Below are 24,362 nucleotides of genomic sequence, written 5' to 3'. Positions count from 1 at the left end.
GAGCAGCACAAAGAACACTTTTCACAGAATGACTTTATTACTAAATTTACAGTGGCAAAGGATCCATATCCTTTCATGTCCAGAAATCAACTTCCACCTATTAAAATACTTCCTTACAACAAGCACTGTCACCACAGATTATCATAACTGCTCCATGAATAAGCTTGCAGTGGAATAATAAACATATAGTATGGCTAAACCTATACAACCACACGTTTAAGTCAAGTCTTGAATTAAGAAATAAATGCCTTCTCTTTGTGTTCCCAAAATTTAATTTATACTTAATGAGAAGGGGAAGGAGATTGCGTGATCGAAAGTTAAAAATTAAAAAACAAAAAACAAACAAACAACAAATAAAACACACACACACAAAAAAACAACAAACAGCAAAACCCCTGAAAATCTGCATTACAGAAAAAACACTTTTATTTAGTTAACTGACTGCTATTTATAGAAGGTTTGCAGACCACAGACAGGCGCAGGGATATGTATGACACATGAAAACACACCAGTCCGGACAGCCATGTCCAGAAGCCCCTGAGAGGCAACCAGCAAACAAATGGTAGTAGTCTCACTTTGCACCTATGAAGAGGCCTGACAACGGATTTTGAACAGCTTAATACGTTTGTTTAAGGCTGTAACTTATTACTGACACTCTGACTGCAAAGCTCCACAAAACGCGAAGTTGTTCTTTCATATCACTTGCTTTCTGAAAGGTAATCAGGATGCATTTCTTGATTCCCACATCCTTTGACACAATTGCGGAAACAGTAGGGCATACTGCTAAGGCTAAGAGCTCAGAAAAAGTAAAAACATACATTATAAATTACTTTAAATCCTCTATTTTTTTTTCAGATTTGTCATTAAAAGTAAATAAACAGCCCTTTTTCTTAGTCTAAATGGTGAAGAAGGTGCTCAGGTTGTGTTTTCCAGTTTTTCTCTACATGATGAGGATCAGCAAGCTCCTCTGACTTGGAAAGAAAAAGGGGCAAAACTTTCAAAATCTTCTGACTTCTACAGGTGGGAACTGATTTATAAAGACACCACAAACACAAGGGCTGCATTTAACATTTGAGAATTAGCAGCAATTGGTGTGAGCAGCCCTGAAGTCCACTCAAGAAACCAGTGTCAGCCTCATGATTTAGACTTCCACACCAGCACAATAACGCTTGCCTTGAAGAGCTCTCCTATGAGGAAAGGCGAGGAGAGTTGGGGCTGTTTAGCTTGGAGAAGAGAAGGCAACATGGAGACTTCATTGCGGCCTTTCAATACATACCAAGGGCTTATAATAAAGACTAAGAGAGGCTTTTTACCAGGGCCTACAGAGACAGGACAACACTTAATGGTTTTAAACTATGGGAGAGTCAATTATAACTACACATATACAAGAAATAAATTCTGTATTATGAGGGTGGTGAGGTCCTGGAATGGGCTGCCCAGAGAAGCTGTGGATACCCCATCCCTGGAAGTGTTCAAGGCCAGGTTAGATGGAGCTTTGAGCAACCTGATCTAGTGAAAGATGTCCCTGGTCAGGGCAAGGGGGTTGGAACCAGATGATCTTTAAAGGTCTCTTCCAACTCTAACCATCTGAAGCCTGGAGCTCCCTCCCAAAACAGGTATCTCCTATGAAGGCCGTGGTTCACAACCAACACAACATCTACTTTTCTGGCGTGCATGTTCTGTGGTACTCATGAAGAGTAGATTAGTAAAGCACAGGTAGAGGAGATTGATTTGATAGGCCCATAAATAGTTCACAAGCGGTGCTCAGTCTCAATATTAGCACAAAAAAAACTGCAAGTCATGCACAGAACCACTGACTCCAGAGTGGATTTCTACATGCAGTTCACCAAAGGCCTGGGCTTTGGACGGCACTTCAAAACATGCTCTCCCGACTTAGCCAAGACACTCAGGAAAACAGTAACTGACTTGCCCATAGTCTGTGATGATTGTTTAACTCGGCTGTCCTCAAATATGACCATGCACTTTTGAATAAATTGACAAATTTCACAACATTGTTTGACGAGCTATCTTTTTCACATTTTTGGCTCGACTTTAAGAGGTAGGATAATAATCCCAGAGTCCCGTAACATGTTTTCAACTGCACTCAAAGCCGGTCTTCATTATTTCCCCCTTTCAGTTGCAGTAAATATTTCTCACAGAAGCACACTACTTCACACCTAATATGGTGCTATTCTTTCTCCATTCTTTTTCTTCCTCTTTCCTCACATAGTTTCCTGGTTTTTGTTCCCCCTTTAAGAGGCACATTGTACCTGCAACATAATACATCTGAAAATAATAATCCTTCCTCTGTCTTCCCCCCATGAGACACGACTTTTAAAATAAGATTGAAGCCTTTTTTTCTAGTAGTATATCAGTTACTTTGATATGTAAAAGGGGAAAAAAAAACCACAAGGCTGACAGTAATTTTTTACAATGCATTCAAATCAAATGTTCAAAAGTTAAGCAAATCCCTTATTCCACCACATATTGAGGTTTGTTTCCTGAATGAGTCTGAGACCACCAACTACCCTAATTTTTAAGAGAATTATTAGTCTCACGTAAAAAGTGGATAGAAGGAGATACACTACATGTCACCATGTACTGCTCTAAGAGCAAAGCCCTCCCCAGCTTTTTCAGATGGTGAAGCTGAGGGCTAAGAGGGCCAAACACGGAGCAAGTTTGGGCAGGGGAAGCCGCGGGCGCAGGCCAGGGGTGCAATGGGGGATGCTGGAGCAGGGGGAGCATCAGCAGGGAACGCGGGCCGGGAAGGAACCTTCTGGAATCTACACAGGGGCCGCAGGGAAGAACATTTTCAAGCAAGGACAATGTACCGAATTCAAAACGCACGGCACAGAACCTTGCCTAAAAGCATTCCCGCAAGAACGAGCAAGCTTTACTCTCTTGATCTCTCTTTACCTCAAAATAGCATATTCCCTTAGTACTTCTTTCTTCCTAAATTCAAACCTGATGACTTCTCAATATGTCTACTGAGAGAGGGAAAAAAAAGAACAGAAAACCACACGTGGACAACTTTCTTTTTTTTTTTTGCACAGGCCTACCTTTTCCTTTTTGAAGGAACCGTGGAACAGAGGATGAAAGCCAATGGAGGCAGTTTCTGCATGATCCACTGTATCAAGCATTCACAGGCTCACTTTAACAGGGCTCGCAACGTCCTAGATCCCTCATTCTCAAATCTCTTTTAACAACAAGTAACAGTAATTTATGATGCTACCCCACTTTCAGAGATAAAATTGAGACCTAGTTTGTTTTGCTTCTGATGTACAATAAACAGAATATGAAAGTAAACTTCCAAGACTGACACAAATAATGTGGGCATCAACATCTGAGCTCTTCCTCTTTGCCATTCAAAGCGCGAGTTTGTTGGGTGTCACTTGCATATAAGTTCCAGACAGTTTATAGAGAAAAACAGCTGACCTAGCACGACTTCTCTAAAGAACTGAAAGCGTTTTGCAAGAAAGGTGGTGGAAAATGTTGGAATAAAGATTTTGGGGGAGTAATTTTTACTGAATAAAAGAAACATTTGGACTTCACACTTCAAAACTTTGAAGTTGTGGCTTAAAGAATGGGTTTTCCTACACGAAAAAATATTGTGGAAGAAAGGCTTTTCTAGAAGGACACTGGCAAAGTAACAAAGGTGGTCAAAGACTTCAGTAGTCTGCTGAGTGGAAGATGAGCAATCTCTAGACTATGCTAGCTCTTTCGAAGATGTAGTCCAGTATAGTTACACTGTACTAGGTAATTCTCAGCATCTGACTACCCCATCATCCAAAGTAGACTTTTTACAGTACACTGGATCCAGCCTGTTTCCTATGATCTCTCCACAAATAATTCCATCAGATGAGATTTACCCTCCAAAAGTCTAGCTGACTAGCCATTATCAGCTCATATTTCTCCAGATGTTTTGTGATCTCATCCTTTCTTAATGTCTCTAGCATCTTGCCTACCACCAAGGTCAGATTTATTGGCCGACGATTTCCTGGTTCCTCCCCAGTCCCCTTTTCCCAGAACAGAGCGAGCAAAATGAAAGCAACCGAGAGCTAGCGTTGCAAAACTATTGCCCCTTGTGTTGAAAAAGAGACACACAAACCACAAACTGACACAGCTTATCTTTTGTTTCCAATAAGAAGAGCAACAGATTTCCATATAAACCCAACCCTTCAGCTCTGGAAGTAGCATGAGCTTATTTCCCTCTGTTACTAATTTCCCCTCTCTGTTCTCTGTTCATCCCCTATTTTGTTTCTTACCTTTCCTCTTCCTCTCAGCTTTTCCTCTGAAGCAGCTGTGACCTCTATAGCTGGCATCTTCGGAGTTCAGATGTGTCTTAGGATCCTTTGTATCAAGAGCCACAGCCACTCCTTTGAAATACCATGAAAGCCAGACAAGCCTTGAACTAAGCTGAACCTCAAAGGTTCTGGTTACACAGGTCATCAAGAAAGTGCACCGCTACATCTCAGGGACAGACAGAAGCCAAGGTAGAAAAAATCCAAACCACTCCAAAATAAAACACACACACAGAGATAGGTAACATGATGAGAATAGAAAACAGAGAAGAAAAAAAGTGAAGAAGAACAGTAACACAGGAGACCCGCTGGCTAAAAAAAAAAAGTTAACTTCTGGTCATACCTTGCAAGATCCTGTTTTGATTCATAATAGCAGAATACTGGAAGTATGAACCTACGCTCAGAATAACAAAGCTAAAGTTCACAGGCTGTGCTATTCTGCTAGAGAAAGTTAAAAGAGAAACAATCGGCATTTAATTCCTGGCTTGTATTTTACATATGGAACCTGCATTCATTTTATGCAATGAAGTTACAGGAAGACAAATCGCCATGGACTACTCCATTTCATCACAGAAATAATTTTTAACCAAAAAAAAGAGTAGTATTTCCAGAATTGGAATAAGTATCTTTTGTATAATTTTTCGTATAATTTGTATAATTTCTCCTTTAAGGACCTCTAGTAATTTTGATCAGCTGGGCAGCCAGCCTCCAAACCAGTCAAGTAGTTTTACCTGCCTAAAGTCCACACAAATTGACATGTGGAGGACATGCTCTGGTTTGGTTTTCATGCTTAAAATTACTGTGCAGTGTTTATGTACTATTTAAAAAAAAAAGGCAAAAAGTAGCTCAACATTTGCTGCTAAATATTAATGGATGAACACAGAAGTCCCTCCTACTGCTTATAATTGCTTCAGAGTTTTCAGAGTGAGAAACTGAGATTTCTATTTCCTTTTTGAAATGTCAGTGTACATTTTTCCATCCCCCTCTTTCCCTGCCTCCAAAAGGCTCCTTTTCTATACAAGTTTATGCGCTAATAAGAAAACCGGACATACTAGGGAAGACAGAGATGACAGAGTATCAAAACGCACAATCCCCCTCTTTGTTAGCCTCGCAGAAGACTTAAATAAAAAAAAACAGGATGAAGACTGAAGACAATAGAAGGACCTTTATAAACAGGAGCCAGGCAGAAAGATGCAAGAAATCCAATGAGATCTTTAGAATGGATTAGTAAATAAATAAAATATACTTGAGCGTACTTCTTTTATCCAAAAAGTTTCACAACATACGACGGAAAGGATACTCATGAAATACATTCAGAAAACCTGTAATGTCGGAACTCAACAAGCAGTGATTTAGGCAGATAATATTCTCTTTCCCTCACGTACTCAGTCGCAAGTACAGCACCTTTGCATCACCCCTTTTCCCTCATCCATTCCCACTAAACAAACCTTCAGTGTAACACAAGCAGGGACTACATATTCTGGCCATACACATACAATCGCCAACGTCCAGTCAGAGTTTCTTCATGTTTTCTACATGAACATTTCAGCCACGCAGTTATCCTAAGAGCGGTTAGTATTTTAACTACTGTTTTTGTCTTCACACAAGAGTCTATCTCCCCACTGTGATTAAAGTAACAGCACCAAGCGTTGCCAATGGGGAAGAGGGAGGAGGAAAACAAAAAATGTTCATTCATGAATTCTTCTATTTCTGCCTGGTTGAGGTTAGACATGTCATAGAGATGACTCTGGCCCCTGCACAAACAAACATCTGCGCTACTGGAAGTAGCACTTCCTTTAAGCAACTGACTTACAGAACTGCCAAGAGCTCTCGGCCAGGCAGCGATGTTTAATTTCATTTCTCCATTTGTGTTCTTAATCTTGGAAACAAAAACAGAAACGTAAAGCACACTGACGGAAGAAAACAACCCCACAATTCTAGAAAGCCCTGCTATTTCCCTGCCAGGCCAAAACACCTGCTACTGCTAATGACGGCTTTACGCTTATATACACCTGCCATCCAGAAGGGCTCCAGAGCACTTTGCAGCCTGATTTATACCTACACAAATCATTAAAACTTCCAAAATTAAGCCACTGCTGGGTGAGATGTAGCAACTGTTTAACTGCACACAGCCATGCTGTTCAACCGCTCAGGACGTGAACTAAGAGACACCAGATCCAGCCAAAGCTACAGAGGGAACGTTAGGTAGAGAGAACATCATTGCCCAATCTGGATTCCAGCCAGTTGCTACTTAAAATATTTGCATGTGGAAAGCCCTAGGATCTTTAAAGAACACATGCAGTGCAACGTTCAGTTTTATAAATGATCCAAAAGACAAACAATATACATTTCCTATATCTAAAATCCTCCTCTAGCAGTCCCTCCCTGCAGTAATTACTGTTTATGCCTTAACTTCAGAAGCTCAGTATCAGACATCAGTTTTGGAAACATCCTGTGGTTGAAGCACTTGATCTTGCAGAGCCAGCAAACTGATAGGGTCTGGCAATAAATGTAGACGATTAAAAAAAAGAAATCCTTTACAAAACACACGAGCACACGAGTGGATCAGCTCCCCCCATGAGCACCCCCAGTCAAAATAACGTTGTCAACTGATCCCAAAACAGCTACAAAACCCAAGAGAGTAACGGAGCAGACACGCTGGCAAACCAAGGAGATGGCACCGCTTTATAAAACCCTCCTCGCATGGACAATGCCAAGCTAACAGTTGCAAAGTCAATGTAGTGGAATGAAATAGGTGTCACCGCACATACCGAGAAGGCAAAAAGGCATTGGGGAACAGGTTAAAAAGATTAGGAAACCTGGCATCCAAAAAACACCAAGATAGGTTTAACAGTTTGGGCACAAATTTTCAGTCTCAAATATGCAGAACATGCAGAGTAACATTTTGGAAATGGAAATGTGTTCAGCAGATAATCACATCATAATACTATCAGCAAACCGTCAGAGATAATAATCTGTTTCTCTAAAGTAATTAAAAAAAAAAGATGAGGAGATCAGGGCATCTTTTACTAAGAGCTCCTCCAGAGGTTTCCTTACTTCAGAGTAGCTTTATTGCAACCCTAGAAACAACGAACACTCAGTTCCCAAGCATAAATACAAACTTGAAAGAAGATATGATTGGTTTAAAGTTTCAGATACATCTGCCTCTGAATCATCGTGACAATACAAATCCATTTTTGTATTTTGTAAAATATATGTGTCTCCCCAAAATAATAAAACAGGTTGTTGATTTTGTTTTTCTTTTTTGAATTACAGGTAAACACAGAGAGAATTGTAACAATAGACAGTTAAAAAAAAAAAAAAACAACACAAAACAACTCAGCCTAAAACCATCATTTAAAACCTCACACCAAAAAGGTGTTTTTAGAGTTTCTAGATTCATAAATGGGAATAGGAAGCATAATCCTCCTATTTTATCCAAATACAGCATAATTTTCAAATACTTTATCAGAACAAGGTAGCCTTGGTACACCAGAATTATTGAATAAGTTATTTGAGACAATGAGTGGAAAGGCATGTCTAACTCAAACTAGAAAAAAAAAATATGAAAAAAACTTTGTCAAAACATTTTTACATCAAGCTAAACTAAGCTGTATATCCAGCTGTTAGAAATCTATGTTTCCACCTTTTCAAAACATAGATTATCAATGTTTATTAAATTCTTAGGAATTTCTTATTGTTGTGGAACCATCAGCCTTTATCAAGGTTATGATAACTTATTTCCACTTTCTTCCACAAATAATTTTGCTACACTTTTGCACCTTCAGGCAAGTTGTTGCAAACCCTCTAGAAAAATCCTGAATGTGCAGAACCATGTGAGCTTCCCTAGTGCTGGAGCACAAAGACTCTGGTTTTGGTCCAAAAAAATGACGATATTATGGAAAGTACCTAATGCTGCTCTCTCCTTTCCAAGAAACAATAGTAGAATACAAAGAAACAGGCAAGTCAAGTACCTTATAGGAGCAAAGCCGTAGTACTTGAAAACAAACACCCTCCTAACCCCCCAAAAAGAACAAACCCACTGTTTTGGGAATAAAACACTTAAGAATGAAAAAAGCATAACAGTAGACAGAACTATGCTATTTCAGTTTTGCCACCCAGTCAAGACTTTTTATAAAAATCAAGTGTCATTAGTGGTAAGACAGAAATGCACAGAGTGCACGAACTCCAGGCAATTCTTCCTGTCTAGGACACTGGTACCAAGAGCAGCTCAGACACAAACAAACCAGCACATTCTCCAGCAAGTCTCTGCAAGAGTACAGCCTTGTGCACAAAATACAGGCGTATTTTTCACCGTTCAAATGAAGATTCACTTCCAGACAATTCTACCTTGTAACATGAAAAGAAAAGCTACAGACCTACCGATAAAATTATTTGCTGCAGTTTAACCTTTAACACTCCAAGTAGCATCTCCTTCAGTTGCTATCTTTATCATCGTTTTCAAAGCAGTTGACACAGTTTTCGGTGAACACACACACACACACACACATCCAAAGAAAACCCTTTTATGTGTGTTTTCTCAAACTTAGAGAAAGTCTCGCACGCTCCTTGTATGCCGTTTCCCATTAGCATGAATGGAAAAATAACAGACTATTTGAAGATAGGTTATTAAAGGACAGATCACCCGGAGGGAGAGAAAGCCAATCTGCTGTCCTGGAGGGAAGAGACACTTACCTCGTTTGTGAAGCCACCCTTCCTTCACTATTGCTACTTCATTCATAATGGCAGGAATGTCTCTTGAAAAAGCAGTTTATACCAAAAGATCACTCTGCTGAAATTCCGGAACTCCCGCAGAAGGCTCCACAAAAGGAACGGGGTTTTTTTTTTCCGTTTTTCTCCTTCTCAGCTGTTTCTAAAAGGATCAAAAGAAGAGTGCACCATCATTTTGAAGCATGTCACACATGTACAGTAAGGGATACAACAGGGAGTAGCTTTCATTGCTGGGTTGTTGGTTTGGGGTTTTTTTACATTATTATTACAAATCCTAAATGAGGGCTTTGCTTTTCACAAGGATTTTTATATCTTGGCGGGTGGATGTGCCAAAACACATGCTTGCTAAAGTCCTGCTTCTTCACTGAGCAGCTTGATTGTGGAAGACTCACGTCACCAGACACTGTCTGGATTAGAAGTGAATGCAAGACCTTGCCCAGAAGACCACCATCTCTCCAACACCACCTCACTCTTCACCACAATGAAAATGCAGAGATTCACAAAGTCTAGGTTTAAAATCTTCCTGGTAAGAAGATTTCCAAAACGTGTTCTGGAAGGTTTCTTTACAGGTCGATCTATAGCCACCTATCAACACAATGCATCTTAAAAATAAACCTCTAACAGTAAAAATTCCTAATTCTCTCCTTCAAATTTTCATAGCTTAAGCATCATCCTGTTAATCCCACTTGGATCTTGACTCACCCAAAAATTGTATCCCCTACCTTGGGTATTTATAACTCCTGCCTCTCCTAGAGGCATACAAAGAGTCTCAGATAAGCTCACATTCCTTTCTATTATAGTAAATCAGTCCTTATAGCACCCTGATCAATTTTATTGCACTTCCCTGAACACACGGCAGTTTGCTGCTGTCTTTCTTGCAATGAATTACACCTAAGCACAAATAAGGATTTTTTTGCTTTATGACATGCAGTCCCTACCTAAATAGCTCAAAATTGCCGTATCTTATTGAAAATGTGTCTAGCTCATGGCTGACTACCACAGAAATGTTATTCGCATTTCTCTCCCTCAGTGAAAGTAATCTCTTCCCTAATGCATCAGCTTTTATTATTTTTCTAAATTGAATCTGATTGTTTTTCTGCTTGTGGTACAAATGTTCTCTGTTTGTTTTTCTTTAATGACTTCTGTGCTCTCCAAAGTGTCCATGCCGCCATGCAATTTAGTATTACTTGGGTGATCAAAACATGGAATTGGTGACAAATTCCCAGCAATAACCAGGAATTTTAACAAAACAGAACCCAGTAGCATTTGTAACTCATCACCAAAGATGTGGCTTTTACTGGACCCTATTTCCAGCCACAGAGATGTCACATTCCTTCCTAACAAATATATGCCATCTCTGCATGCATTTGGCACACGTGCATCAGTTACCTCTGAACACGCAGGTGATAGCCATCCATCAGAAACCAGATTAAAAAGCAACTAGTTCCCCATAACTCACTAAGACACAATCCTGGCTGGAAGAACAGGTGGTCACAATTAATCCAACCTAGAATTGCAACCCCAGCAGGGACAGAGAACTCTGTACCGTACATCACCAGCGCTCTGAAACAGGCCGCCTTCAAAGCAAGGAGGCCAAATCTGAACAAGTTCCATCACTGCAAGCAGAAATGGATGAGGAGAAGAGAGGCCGCTCCCCCAATACTTTGCCTATGAACTTTCACTCTTTATCACTACTCCTCAGCTTTTCCAGTAACACTTTTCTAGTTTTTTTCCCCAGAAACAAGCTGTTGTTGTTGTTGTTTCAACAAATTACAAATCTGCCATATCTCAGTGGTTATAATTATGAACTCCAAGAAACAGATAAGACATTTGCCTGAGGAAGGGAAAACACACGAAAAATGACACTGGAACAAGAGACATGTAAAAATTCCTTAATTTCATAAATAAATATGAGAACACCATATGCTGCAGAATAGAGACCAGTAACGCACAGCTGTCAGAGTTATCCTGAAACAAACTCCTTTAGATCCAGACCAGTTAGGACAGATCCTGACGAACATGGCAGGTTTTCGTTCACCTTTCAAAACTGCATGCACAATAGTCATGCGAGCTAGACTAACTTGTCTATATTGAGAGGAGATTAGACCTTATTTAGAGGCTGCGTTTAAGCATCGAGCAATTTGCAAAGTGTTGAACAAAACCCCTGAGTTACCACAGCTTACGTCTGGAAATGCAACACCCGGTGTGAAAGTTAACGCTTCTAACACTGTGCCATAACAGATCGTGCAACCTACCTCTGCGGCTTGAATTCAACAATTCAGCTGCACTGAACGATCAATATCCTTTTCAATAGCCACATGTAAAAAAGGAAGCTATGAGCTCAAGTAGTCTGTAGAAAGGACAATCCTGTTATTAAAAACAGAAAATAGTGCGAAGGCCCAAAATTCTGCGATCTGCAGCTAACTTACTCCAGGTTTTTCTGGGTTAACGCTTGCCAAGATTGCCACTTGGCAACCTCCTGCTTTTCATGGCTGAACTGTCATCCCATAATCTGAATTTGAATGACAATACAGCCCAACAAAGCAGATCAACAAAGAAATCCAAAGTTCAGAGGAAGAACTTTTTCTACTCTTCGGCGTTCAAAAAGTTTGGATTGCCTTTTCCCTACAATTTCAACCAAAGAAACATTCCCCACCTGCTACTACAGCCCTGATATCAGGGATGTCTTTACCAACTCTCTCCTTCAAAGAGAGGTATTATAAAGGGGGTACTATAAAGGAGCCACGCACAGAAGACTGGGCAGTACGGGACAACAAAGCAGGAAAACACTGAACATTCCCTGATACCAGCCTGCAACATGGGCTCCACTTCAGCCCTTCAGTCAGCTATGCCAGAAAGTTTATTTCATAAGGGGGATCTTAAGCTATTTTTAGTTCACTCTGCGAAGAGCTGGGGATCCCTTCTCACTGTCCAACAAAATGTTCACAGACACGGCTCCAACAGCAGCAAACCCACTCCACCTGGTTTATTTTAAAACACACGCTCAAGCTGTGCCTAATATATCTTATTTAGTAAAAGACGCTGTTGAAGACAGTGGCAGCAAGTAAGAGTAATTTCTCAGAACAGAAGAGCAAGCTAACTACAGGTCAATGTACTACTGAAGATGTGTAAACCAGAGAAAGCTCCTTTTCCATAAAATCCTTAGAGGGGGGGAAAAAAAAATACAGTCCTCATTTATGGCCATCTAGGAATGGTTCCCAGTGAACAGAGGGCATCTGAGGTAAGCATGACCTGGCTGCTCCAGCCTGTGTCTGCACATGACTGAGTACTGTCAAATGCTAAACAACCCCATCTTTCTCTTAGCCTTCTGTTTGCTTTTTTTTAATATGCATTTCTGTAATACCTTTTTCAATACCAAAGTATTCCTCATGTGGCTCAAGTGCAGTAATTCATGAATGGCATGACATCAGCATAGTATCACGGTGACGCTGGTTTTACGCGCATATTAATTCCTTAAAGGTTAACAACTTCTTCAAAATAATGAGATAATTCACTTCCCTAGGCAGTGCAGCAGTGAAACGTACTTTAAGGAGTCAGTCAAACCAACCATCCAACAGAAGGTGGAGCAGAAGCATCTTCTATATATTTTGGAGAGTTGCGTTAGAGCTCCTTTTCTCCTTCTCTTACATTTATTATGCTCACCTTTTTTCACAAAATCAAGAGCTGAATCTGTCCTCCTCACCCTCTTTCAAAGATGAAATTTTACATTTGTTTCTACTCACATCCTAAAGCAGAGCCGGAGGAAAAGGAATTCTTCTGTAAGGCTGAAGCTGAAATGTAAGCTTACAGGATGCAGAAGCATCTATGGTAATCACCTCATCTTTATGAAGGAGACTAAGCAAGAGACTGAAGGAACATCAGACACGCCAACTGCAGTCCTGCTGCTGCCTTACCTGGCACATTAGACTGTGTCCAGGCTGTACTAGTCAGCCCAGCTCAGAAAGCAGGTTACAGCAAAGCATGCTCCTGGACTAACACTGTGACCCTTGCACCGCCAGTTACCGATGCCCACTGCCCTGGTGTGGCACAGCCCCGATGCTCCCAGGACACCCCAAGCTGCAATTGTGCTGCGCATCCTTACACGTTCTCATAACGCACAACAGCAGGACCGAGCAAAAAAGGATCCAGCTACCCCTGGACACATGATACTGTCAGAAGAGCAGATGAGACACAGAGGGACTGGAGGGGGGCAGGGGGTGTCTGTTTAGGCCCATTACATGGGATATCATGAGCGACCTAAGCTCTCTTTTCGCAGCAGATCCCAGATCTGCTCAGAGCTGACAGCCAATTGCACCTGAACAGCACAGACACAACAAAGTTGGGCTCCAGCCAGCATTTCAAGTGGAGCGTACAGATAGGTGTCCCACCAGGCTCTGACCAGTGAAGTGCATCTCCTGCATTATGCAAATCCTGCCCTGGGTGTTTTGCGGGAGCAGCAGCGGTTCCAACGCGTTCAAGGCTCTCTAAGCCCACAGTAGCTTCGCACCGTGACCCAGTTACCAAATCGGGGCAGACAGCTTTCAAGAAAGCTTAGAAGGACCACGTTGTTACAGCATCTTGGCTTAGTTTACAAAAATGCAGTGTGGGCCACGAGTTAGGTGTGGTCACTAGTGTTTGCTACCGCATGTACTGCATAGAATGACACCGCATCTAAACTGCTATTTCATGGAAGCAAGCGCAGTTTATCACACGGTTCAGAAACGTTTCCCTGATACTAAGAGCTATGAGTAAAACGCGTAGTGGAGAATAAAAATCTCTAAAGCCACATCCACTTTTCTTTCAATCTGTTAGCCTAACCTAGGTTCACAAAACTGCCATTTGAAACGCTCTTGTCTTTGCTGATCAATGGACAGGAGGTTAATACTGTTCCAGTGAGGGGCCAGAGTTACGACATCCAGCTGCCCAAGCTGCAACCACAACTATAGTTTGATAGGACAAACTACGCTGCTTATTTCAAAACTCGGTGATGGCAGAAAAGAGACTTCTTCATACCCTCTCTGTCAGACACAGGCCAGACAAAATCCTCTTTATGTCCCCGTATAAGAACAAGTCCTTTTACAGTCTCTCCTCATATAATTTAAGAACTGTGCTGCTCAGAACTTCTGTACCAACTTGGGATGCATTTAATCAAATTCCATTTTACAGTATTTATAACAGAAGTTTTGTTCTGTCCCCAAACAAATCAAGTCAGTCGTGAACCTATTTCATTCTTAATGTAGTCACTTACAGGACATTTTATAAGCCGGCAAGTGAATGCCAGAGCTGCAAGTTACTTGCGGACACTGGATTAATTCTCAAATTTGATTTACCACTGCTGCACACCAAAGACAGTTCTGTAAACATCACACACAATAAAAACCCTCCTATTTAAAAAAATCAAAGGTAGTTCCACAGTGTCTTTAAATCTATTAACTCAGACAAATGTTGTGGCTGTCATCAGGAAATTAACTACTACATAAAAGTAATTACTAGTCATGCAGTATGTCAAATTTATTTACCTGTAAACAAATATTCTTCTGAATTAAGTGTTAGTAACTTCCCTTTATAACTGTATTTTGAAATGTACATCCCTCTGTGGTATAAATCAAACAAACAAGAGCAAATCAGGGATTTGCTTCTTATATGTTAGAGGTGGTAGGAAAACAAAGCAAAACAGTTAAATGCTTTTCCCAGGGGGGTGGGAGGAGCGGTGGGATACCAATAAGGTGCAAACTGCATTAGCATCAGTCGCATACTGGCAGTAAAATAAACTCCCACCCTGTTCACATACTCGATTACAATTAGGTGTTTTACAAAGAAACAGAAGCAAAAGTCCTAGAAGTCTCCAGGAAGCCATGGGGGGGGTAGGGGGCATCGGCAGAGCTTCCTACAGCTCTGCAAAACACGACTAGGAAAAAATAAGAAAAAAATCAAGTCCACCAACGCTGCACAGCCACCTACACACGTCAAATGCCCACGGAGACAATCACACCCCCATAGGCAAACACTTCGTGGTCCGTAAAGCGGAGCTGGGCTGAACAACGCGGCTACAGAAGACAAGGGGAGAAAATGGGGGTGGGTGAGGTGGGAGAAGCAGCAGAGGCACTTGGCTACTTTATTTACCACAGTTTTAGAAACATCTCCCCCTCCCCCGCTCCCTCCCCGCCACCCCTGTTTCCCCGGGGGGATGCTCGGGCACGTCCCGGGCCCCGCCGGCGCTGGACGAGCCGCGGCCCCGAGGACGGCGAGGCGGGGTCAGGCCCGAGAGCCGCCGGAGGAGCCCCCCGCCCCGCCGCCCTCTCATCCACCGCATCCCGGGGGAGCCAACTGCTTCCTGTCCGCCCCGGGCCCGCCGGCAGGACGCCGGCCGAGGCCGCCCGCAGCCCGGCCCCCCTCACCCCCCCCACCCCGCCCGGCTGCCCCGGGGCTCCGCAGCCCGGCCGTGCCCAGGGAAAGCGGCGGGGCAGCCCCGCGCCCGGCGCCGCGGCCTAGGCGGGTCAGCGGCCGCCGCCCGCCCCGCTCCTTCCCCTCCCGGCCCCGCACAATGCGGCGGGAACGGCGCGGCCGAGCGGAGCAGGCCCCGGCCCCGGCGCTTCCTTCCCCTAGCCCTTCCCAGCCGGGGGAGCGGGTCACTTACATGGCTGGAGGCCGGGGAGGAGGTGATGGGAGGGTGGCGGCGGCAGGAGAAGGGAGCCGGGGCTGGAGGCAGGGGAAGGGGAGGGAAGGGGGGAGCGACCCAGCGAGCGAGCAGGGGGAAGGGGGAGGCTGGCGAGGCGGGTTCTCCGGCGGGTGCCGAGCGAAGGCCTCACTGGGCTCCCGGCAGCCGGCGCCTCCTCACCATCCCCGGGCGGCGGGCGGTGGGGCGGCTCCTCCTCCCCCTCTCGCAGGCGCTCGGCCCATGGGGCTCACACGCCCGCTCCGGCTGCCGGCCTGCCTTCCCCGCCGCTCCGCCTCGCTCCTGCCGCCGCCCTGCCTCCGGCCGAGAGGGGGGGCCGTCCCTCGCCTCGCTCAGCAGCCCCTCCGCCGGCGCCGCCGCCTCCCCCCGCGCCACCGGGCCGAGCTCCCGCAGCCGGGGCCGAGCTCGTCCCACACGCGTCTCCGCGGCGCTCGCTCACATCCTCCGGGGAGCGGCCACCGGGTCCTACCGCCGCCGCGCCGCTTCCCGCCCGCCCCGCCGTGCCGAGGGGCCGCCCCGTTCCGCGTCGCTCCCCGGGGGAGGGTTCGCCGCCCGCCGCCGGGGCCTCGCCGCCCGGCCCCGCCTCGCCGCCCTCAGAGCTCCCGTCCCCGCGGCGGGGCAGCGCCCACCGGCCCGGCCCTCCAGCCGCCCCCCTCCGCCCCGCGCCGCGCCGGCCCCAGGCCCCGAGCGCCGCGTTTCCGGGCCCCCGGCGCGGCCTGGCCTGGCCTGGCCCCGGGCAGCCCGGCGGCGGGGTCGCCCTCCCCGCGCTGTTGCGGCCCTTGACCCGGGCGACTGGGACACGGTGCCCCGAGATGTAAGTGGCCTCACCTCACTCAGCCCTGCGGGAAGTCGCCACTGTCAGGATCCTGTTGCCCGAAGTGTGGATGATTTGCCCCAACAAACGGGGGCTCGACCCCGCCGTAGGGCAGACCCAGCCCCTGGTGTTTCAGCCTCTGGGAAGAGCCAAGCCCCCGTAAACCTCTTGAGGTGCCACCAGCGAGCTTCCCTGGAAGCGACGGGTGCCAGTCCCCTCACCCTGTGAAATACCGATTGATAAAATAATTCGGTGTCACGGTACCTTGGAGGATATTGCAATATCCCATTCCACAGCGGGCTGCGAGATGTGGGATGGGGAAGCAATTCCCTGGGCACTCAGGGTGACAAAGGGGCCGAGGTGATGGAGCTGGACGCTGCTTTGTCTTGCTCTGGCAACAAGGAATGTCTCAAAACGCTGCAAATCACTTGAACTGTTCCTTACAGCACGGCAATATTTTGTGAGATTTTTAAACAGCCATTCTGCTTAGACCATGTTGTGGAAAAGCCTTTGACAGATTTATTATTTCTGCATGCGTCCAGTATCAAAATTTGCTCTCTTTGGTCATTAAGGGGGTTTGTTTATTTTCTAATTGACAGGGCCATAAATGCAAACTGGGCTGTAAGAACTGATTGGATTTCTTCAGAAATGTGTTCACCGATTATTGCATTTCTGCAATTAGAAGCAAGCTGGAATTCTGAAAACAGCACATCTTTCCGCCGTTTTGCACCGTTACTAACATAAAGGTGCATAAAATGCATTTACAGTAATAAAGCTGGGGAATACAACTACCTTTACACTAGTAGCAAACCTATTTGATAAGAGGCTTTTCCGTCACATAATTTGAGTGATTGTACATGTTTAGTGAAATTCACTTTCTTCTGCCGTTTTGATCACCTAGGTCTGTCTAATCATATCTGTCACAAGGGTTCCTGAGCATCGCTGGATTTGGGGTACACCAGTGTGCTAGAGGAACCAGTGATGAGGCAGAGGGGGAAAGGCTTCACTCTTCTTCATGCTATAGGGAGAAGGAGCAAGATCCCCTTTCCCACCATGGAGCAGACCAGTTCCTCATGGCAGAGCTGCTACAGCAGCGTGGTGTTTTCTTTGGCTCTCCTTTAGGTTTAATGGAGCACATTTCAGTACAATTTTTGAAATGTACCATTCGGGCAACTTAGTGGAATAAGCAGACCCTGTGGTACGGGTCCAGTTACCCAGCTGAGGGTCAGATCCTCACCTGCTGCAGTCAGTGGAAAGATTTCTGTTAATATCAGGGCAGAATAAAAGAGCTGTGAGAACTCTCTAAGCTGCAAAGGTAATGGAAATGAAAAAATCTGGGTTTGTGATCACATTTCGGCCTACTGTGCATTACATACAGAGTATTTAGTGTAGATTAAAACATTGGTAGGCCTTAAAGATATATTTAAAATTAAATTAATCGTCAGTGTGCAAAGCTTGCAGGCAGCTCAGAAGACATGTATTAAACTTAGCAAAACAAAAAGAAGAAAATTTGTTTATGAACTACTTTTGAGCCTACAGCCTGCAGTAAACCTAGTAGGAATAAAGAGTGCATGTAAGTATAGAAATTATTGGCTGTAAGACACTTCTGTCTATGTAGGGGGATCTCTGGTAATAGATCTGATTGCAGAAGAGCTTTCTTCCCTTCCTGCCAAACCCTGTCCTGATGGATAAGCTCCCAGGCTGCGCGGTGAGCGAGGTCTTTAGGACTTCCCCTTGCAAATGAAGCAACAGTTTAAAAAATAACGTCATACAGTAAACAGTTTTCTGTCCTGAAGAGCAGAAAATAAAGCTCCGTTGTTTGCTAGAAGGGAAGCACAATTTTTAAAAAAAAAGAAAAAAAAAATTCAACACGAACAGATTGTTTAGATTTGCTGACTGTTGATTTACCATGATGAAAGACAGGCCCAAACTAGAAAGTTTGGATCCTGATCCAGATCTGACGTTCCCTAAATCTGAGGGGGAAGTGCGATTCAGAGTCTGGAGTAAGGGCTTACCTCTCAAACACAGCAAAATGCTGTGGATAAAAATACCCAGGTAAAGTAGGAAGTCCCTGGTGTACAAAAACAAGAGTGACTTTGTACCAACAAGGAACAAAAGCAGGCTTTTTTTTTTCTCTTTTCTCTGAGAACAATGGAATCACTCAGGAATTGTTACAAATGCAAACAATGTGGGTTTTATCACTCAGTTATCATCAATGGGATTATAGTCTATAAACTCTAATTTTCAGGGAAGTCCCTAGATTTCCCTGAGCGCTTCCTCAAATTTCACATCTGTTGACTCTAGTTTATTAAGTGCTTCAGGATAAGTTGCATCAACTATCCCTTGGTATTATAATACCAAAAAATACTGAACGGAGGGGTTAGTGGCAAAGGATGGTTGATTGCCAGACAATGTGCCAATACCACACTAGAGGAGCAGGCACTCCTGTTCTCATTCATTTTTAAAAAATATATAGGTAACATATAATTTGATGTAACTTTTTAAAGTTGTTTTAAAACACTAAAATTATGCAGCTTTAGATAAAAATTATTCTTGTCCAGTCAGACATAGGAAGAAAGACTAGCATGGTAAGATGAAGTGGAATTATTGAGGTAACCCCCAGCAGAACAAGTTCTGTTCCATAATTGCAAGTAATGAGAGCACTTTTATGGGCCAACAGTGAATTTCTTCCTCTCTTTTTAAAAGGTGGGCTGTACTCAAATAAAAAGACTATACGACATCCTGGAATTACAGAACTAGCATCTCAGTCTAGCTATTAACAGCTTTTGAACAAACAACTCAGGTTTGATCTCAGACAAAAATCTATCTCAGTAAAAATACAAATTAAAAGTGCATTTCACAGTGCCAAATACAAGAAACATAGTTGTGCTTCTAAAATTGAACTAATCCAACATTTGAAGGTGTATTTCTCATTAGCAAAACAATGGCAGGTTATCTGGAAAGAAAATAACAATCATACTGAAACATTGTAATTTTGCTATTTAGAAATCCATCTTGTGAATAAATAAAGGTATGGATTTATTTGTACTTCTCACATGAATTTCCTACAAGACTAAGTGAAGCGCTGAAGCTTCTCTTCCCGATGGCTGGCTAAAAGCCCTGGGAAAGGTAGGACAGGAGACGGAGGTTTGGTTTCCAGCCCCTGTTCCTGGTCTCCAGGGTGCCCAAGCTGGACAGCCCTGGGTTGACAGCATGGTTTCTCCAGCTGAAGGAAGAAGTCACGCTTCACAGTCCTGCAAAGAGCTTTTCTGGCTGAGCCATGGATGGTGTTGACAAACTCCAAAGTGAGAGCCGTACAGTCGTCTTCACCAGGAATAATGAGAGCTGTGACACGGGGCAGCAAACACCCTGTGGGGAATTTGGTACAGGAACCGAATTGGTTTGTACAGAAAACACACTAGTTAGGTGTAGAACATACAAAAATAGCAAATATAACACTTCTGTCCCATATACCACTGCAGGTGCTTTTGTTGTTACAGTAATACCTGCAAGTCCCAGTCTGGACCAGGCACCATTAGTGCTGTAGAGACACGTCAGAAGACACAGTCGTTGATCTGAAGTGTCTGAAGTCCACTTCAAACCCCTGCTTTTACCCCCTTGCTTATAAAGTAACATGTCATGAGTTCTAACTTCTGGGAAGATACCTGAAAATGCTGAAATTCCAATGATCTGTGTGAGGAAACACCCTGATTTTATGAGGAGCGGCTGAGGGATCTGGGGCTGTTCAGCCTGGAGAAAAGGAGGCTGAGGGGAGGCCTTATCGCTGTCTGCAACTACCTGAAAGGAGGTTGTAGCATGAAGGGGGTTGGTCTCTTCTCCCAAGTAGCAAGTGACAGGACAAGAGGAAATGGCCTCAGGTTGTGCCAGAGAAGGTTTAGATTGGATATTAGGAAAAAATTCTTCACAGAGAGGGTTGTGAAGGACTGGAACAGGCTGCCCACGGAAGTGTCAGAGTCATCATCCCTGGAGGTGTTTAAAAGGTGCATAGGCAAGGTGCTTAGGGACATGATTTAGTGCCAGAGTTAGGTTACGGTTGGGCTTGATGATCTTAAGGGTCTCTTCCAACCAAAATTATTCTGATTCTATGATTCTATGATCTTACAGAATTATAGAATAGTTTGGGTGGGAAGGGACCTGTAAAGGTCATCTAGTCCACCCCTCCTGCAACGAGCGGGGACATCTTCAACTACTGGGACAGAAATACTGAAGTTATATACACATATTAAAACCAAGGTAAAAACTTTCAGGTTCCTGTTGTATTCCCAACTCTCACACCCAGTGCTGATCATGCTGTTCACCTAAAATTACAGAGCTAAGTACAACGTGGGCATAGGAACTGGGGTGCAGTTTCAGTGGTTGGTTACCCCTGCAGATCCCCACATGGCAAGCTGGAAGGAGCAAAGGCTGTGCTCTTCGACACGGGCACAGCGATGGGTTCTCAGGGCGCTGGCCTTGGCTGCAGTGAGCTCCAGATGGAAGCCAGCACAGAGCAGGTCAGTCTTCCTCATGATGTCTGCACGTTCCTTGAGATCGAGAGCTGTAATCAAGAGGTCAGAGTTTTAGGTGTTATGGTGACAGGGGCTTCTTAGATCCTTCAAAATGTATATACATATGGACTGACAGATTTTTTTATTATTTGTATATTGATGCTAGAAGAGCAGGGATTGCTTTTAATTTCTTTAGTCCATTTTTAATGACATCTGCATGCACATGAAAATCTGCTACTCTTTGAATTACCTCTTCAAAATTGTGTCGTTGGGAAACTTTTAAGGGCAGAAGAGACCTCTTCAGCATCATTCTGGTCTGACCCTCTGGCTACTGCAGCCATAAAATTGCACTTAGTGATGTCTTCACCTGTATTCACACCTCATATGTAGACGGGGTGACACTACCATGAATAAAAGCAGGAAAAGAGAGGAAAGATAAATTCCTGTCTTCAGTGCTCTTTTTACTTAAGCACCCTGCTGCATCTGCGTTTCTGCAGTCATGCAGACACCAACCAAAAAGCAATGGCCTCTGGAGCAACAAGAGAGAGAAGTTTCTGCTTTATTTATAATACAAGAAGCAGTCCTATGAACAGACAGCCCTGGTAATAATTTACAAATTATATACACATATATATAAATATATATGTTTTAAAATATATCAAGGGGTTTTTTGGCTGTTAGAGCATCTCTCTCCTGTAGTTCTTTGATGTCTCATCAGGTTTGAGCTCATGCTACTGCTTGCCCTCAGTGAAATCACTGAGGTCTCCTTTTCTGCCTGACTTCTTATTGTCACAAAACTTTCAAGTGCTTTTACTAGCCTTTGTCTACATCTGCACTGGTTTTGTTAGCTGTGCCTACAGGCAGGCTTGTGGCTGTTGCACCCTGTGGCCAGAGTGAGCTGTGCCCACCTTGCTCTGAGGGGCAGGGCTCCCCTCCAAGTCCAAGCCTTCTTGCTCTCCCCAAGGCCTGAAGTTTCCTGTGGGCAACTAGCTGAGACATGCTGGGTCTGCCCGAGCAGTCCTGGCCCTGGAGGAGAGGTTTTCTGGAGTAATTCAGCTGGTGTCAAGGACCTGCACGCAACGGGGTCCCATGGCTGCCCACTGCATGCTCAATGGTGGCCAGAGCTCATGTGAACTGGTCTGGAGGATCTCACTGCTTTAGGTTCACTGGAAGTTCATGCGCCCCCAGAGTGGACCATGATACGAACCAAAGCACAATAATGCAGCATGAGATTTGCTTCGAAAGCACATTCCTGATCCAGTCTAACATGCTAATGTAGACACAGGCATTGACAACACTGCTGCTACATGAGCTGATGGTGTCCTTAAGTTAAGAAGGTATCAGGAAGAAGTTTAAGATGATATTAAGAGTAAAAATCAGGCACATGCATAAACACTGCAAAATTCAGGCTAAAAAGCTCTGCATGTGTGCTGATATAACAAGTACCCATTTGGCTGCCCTCCCCACCCCATCTCTCACCATATTTAGCACATAAAATCAGTTTTCTTGGACCTCAAGTCATCAAATGTTGCCTGTCTGATAAAGTTCCCATCCCAGCCTTGAACAGAATATCTCATGCGTTAAGCTGGGTCCATCAGGAGCCTGTGCAAATCTGGATGCGACCATTCCTTCGGGGCTGGTGGGACAGGACCTGCTCCTCGGCACATCCGTGTCCAGTGCCAAGCACAGTCTCTGCAGGAGCTTCTTGGTGCTTCCCTAACACACACACTCGATATTAAAATAATAAAGGCAACGGTGAAAGAAATCAACCTGTTGGCCTGCCTTGTGGTCTTCACTGCCCTCAGCCTTGCCATCTGCATTCAGCTGGAGAAGCGGCTTCTCCTTGGCCAGACACTCCTTGCCAGCCTGGAGGGAATTAGTCCGGCTGTATTCTCCTGCCGCATCCAGCCTGGCTCTTGCACAGTGTTCCCACTGCAGCCCCTGAGCCTGCCAGGACAGGCTGGAAGTTGTAGAAAATGATGTCACCAAATGGCAGGGCTTTTTCTCCAGTGATAACATCTCAGCAGATGTCCTCCAAATGTGCTCATGGTTTTTCCCATTATAGCATCTTTATTTTCCATTTACTTTTCACCATCCCATCTTTTCAGTCAGCAAAGAGGTTACTTTTCGCTGAAGACTTCTTACGTGAAAAAATGGAAAAGAGCTTTGCTGCAGTTGTTTTAAGCATTTCTGATTTATTCTTGGGCAGGAAAACTTTGCAATTCAGTAAAACACCATTACTCAGATACTTTAAAGCATATAGGTACCAGACTTCCACTGAAAAAGTTTGATTTCCCCTTGTTCATTCACCCTCTTCCAAAATAAAACAAGTGATCAGCAAAGTTGCTACACTGCATACCTTACGCAGACCTCCTTGTGATCCCATTACCTATAATCTGTTCCCTATAAATCCTGCAGGTTTTACTCCCACCTGCTGCATCTCACCCCCATTTAGAAAATCAGATCCACCCCAGGGTATCCTTCTGGACCTGTAGAGCTCTACTGAAATCAGTGGGGATCTGTTTAGGGACAAGCCTGCAGAGAGTATCTGTTATTCTACATTTACACAATACCCAGCATAATAGGACATGAAACCTGATTAAAGCCTCCAAACACTACTGCCATGGAAATCAGTCTTGTTATTGACTGATGACTCAACATGTCTAAATTTAGATGGAAGAGGGCTACTTTCAATTCCCAATTCTTTTATAGACTCTCTGCACAACCCAGCCAAGTCATTTAATCTCCATGCCTCAGACACTCCTGTATTTAATGCAGGGAAAGTCAATCCTTGATTAATTCCCTTCCCCCAGCCCCTTCTCTGGGTTTTGATTACAGGTTCCTTGGGGCAGATGTTGCCTCTTGTGAGGTGCCAGAACACCACACAGCACCAGGGAGCCCTGGTAATCCCGTAAATGATAGAATAACAATCATGTTCCATAGCACAGGAGCAGCTGTGATTGCCCTAATATTTGTCCTCATAGAGTAATTTTTAAATTGAAAGTACACCTGGGACAATTCAGTTCCAGAAGAAGCTCAACCTGATCCTGGGATGGTGACAACCGCAGAGTAACCTGAGCTACAGCATTGCCTTTAACAAAGTAAGAAAAGGTAAAATGAAGAGAGTCAGAGATTTTTTTACAAAATGTAAATCAATATGGATGGCTTCAAACCTTAAATAAAACACCAGCAGCCACGCAGCTTTCCCTCTTCATGAGAACAGATGTGGAAAGCTATTATTATAATTTGCAAATAATGTTACCCCCCTTATGTGTGTCATTGGAGCTTTTTTATGACATGGCTTCAGCTAGACAGTTTCTTATATAACAGTT

General features: G+C 44.1%; 2 protein-coding genes across 4 annotated transcripts in view; one reads left to right on the top strand and one right to left on the bottom strand.

Moving 5' to 3' along the window:
• The window catches only part of AKT1 (AKT serine/threonine kinase 1), a 74,324-nt gene extending 57,459 nt beyond the window's left edge, over positions 1–16,865 (bottom strand). Inside the window, exons 1-2 of one of the 3 annotated variants that reach the window (XM_065063323.1) lie at positions 16,537–16,865; positions 8,997–9,174 (exon numbers count right to left, since the gene is read on the bottom strand). In XM_065063323.1, the coding sequence (XP_064919395.1) occupies positions 8,997–9,042 (46 nt within the window). In that variant the 5' untranslated portion in view covers positions 9,043–9,174; positions 16,537–16,865. The other 2 variants (XM_065063322.1, XM_065063321.1) reach the window with 2 other exon arrangements.
• On the top strand, positions 12,244–20,492 carry LOC110361384 (basic proline-rich protein-like). The gene is made up of 3 exons (XM_065065805.1): positions 12,244–12,273; positions 15,702–16,522; positions 17,122–20,492. Exons 1-3 carry the CDS (start codon positions 12,244–12,246, stop codon positions 17,264–17,266), a joined length of 996 nt encoding a protein of 331 aa, XP_064921877.1. The 3' UTR covers positions 17,267–20,492.
• The last annotated feature ends 3,870 nt before the right edge of the window (positions 20,493–24,362 follow it).

Source organism: Columba livia, chromosome 5 (genome assembly GCF_036013475.1).
Source record: "Columba livia isolate bColLiv1 breed racing homer chromosome 5, bColLiv1.pat.W.v2, whole genome shotgun sequence".
Classification (NCBI taxonomy): domain Eukaryota; kingdom Metazoa; phylum Chordata; class Aves; order Columbiformes; family Columbidae; genus Columba; species Columba livia.
The sequence above is the reverse complement of the archived record's forward strand: the minus strand, read 5'-3'. Positions and strand labels throughout refer to the sequence as shown.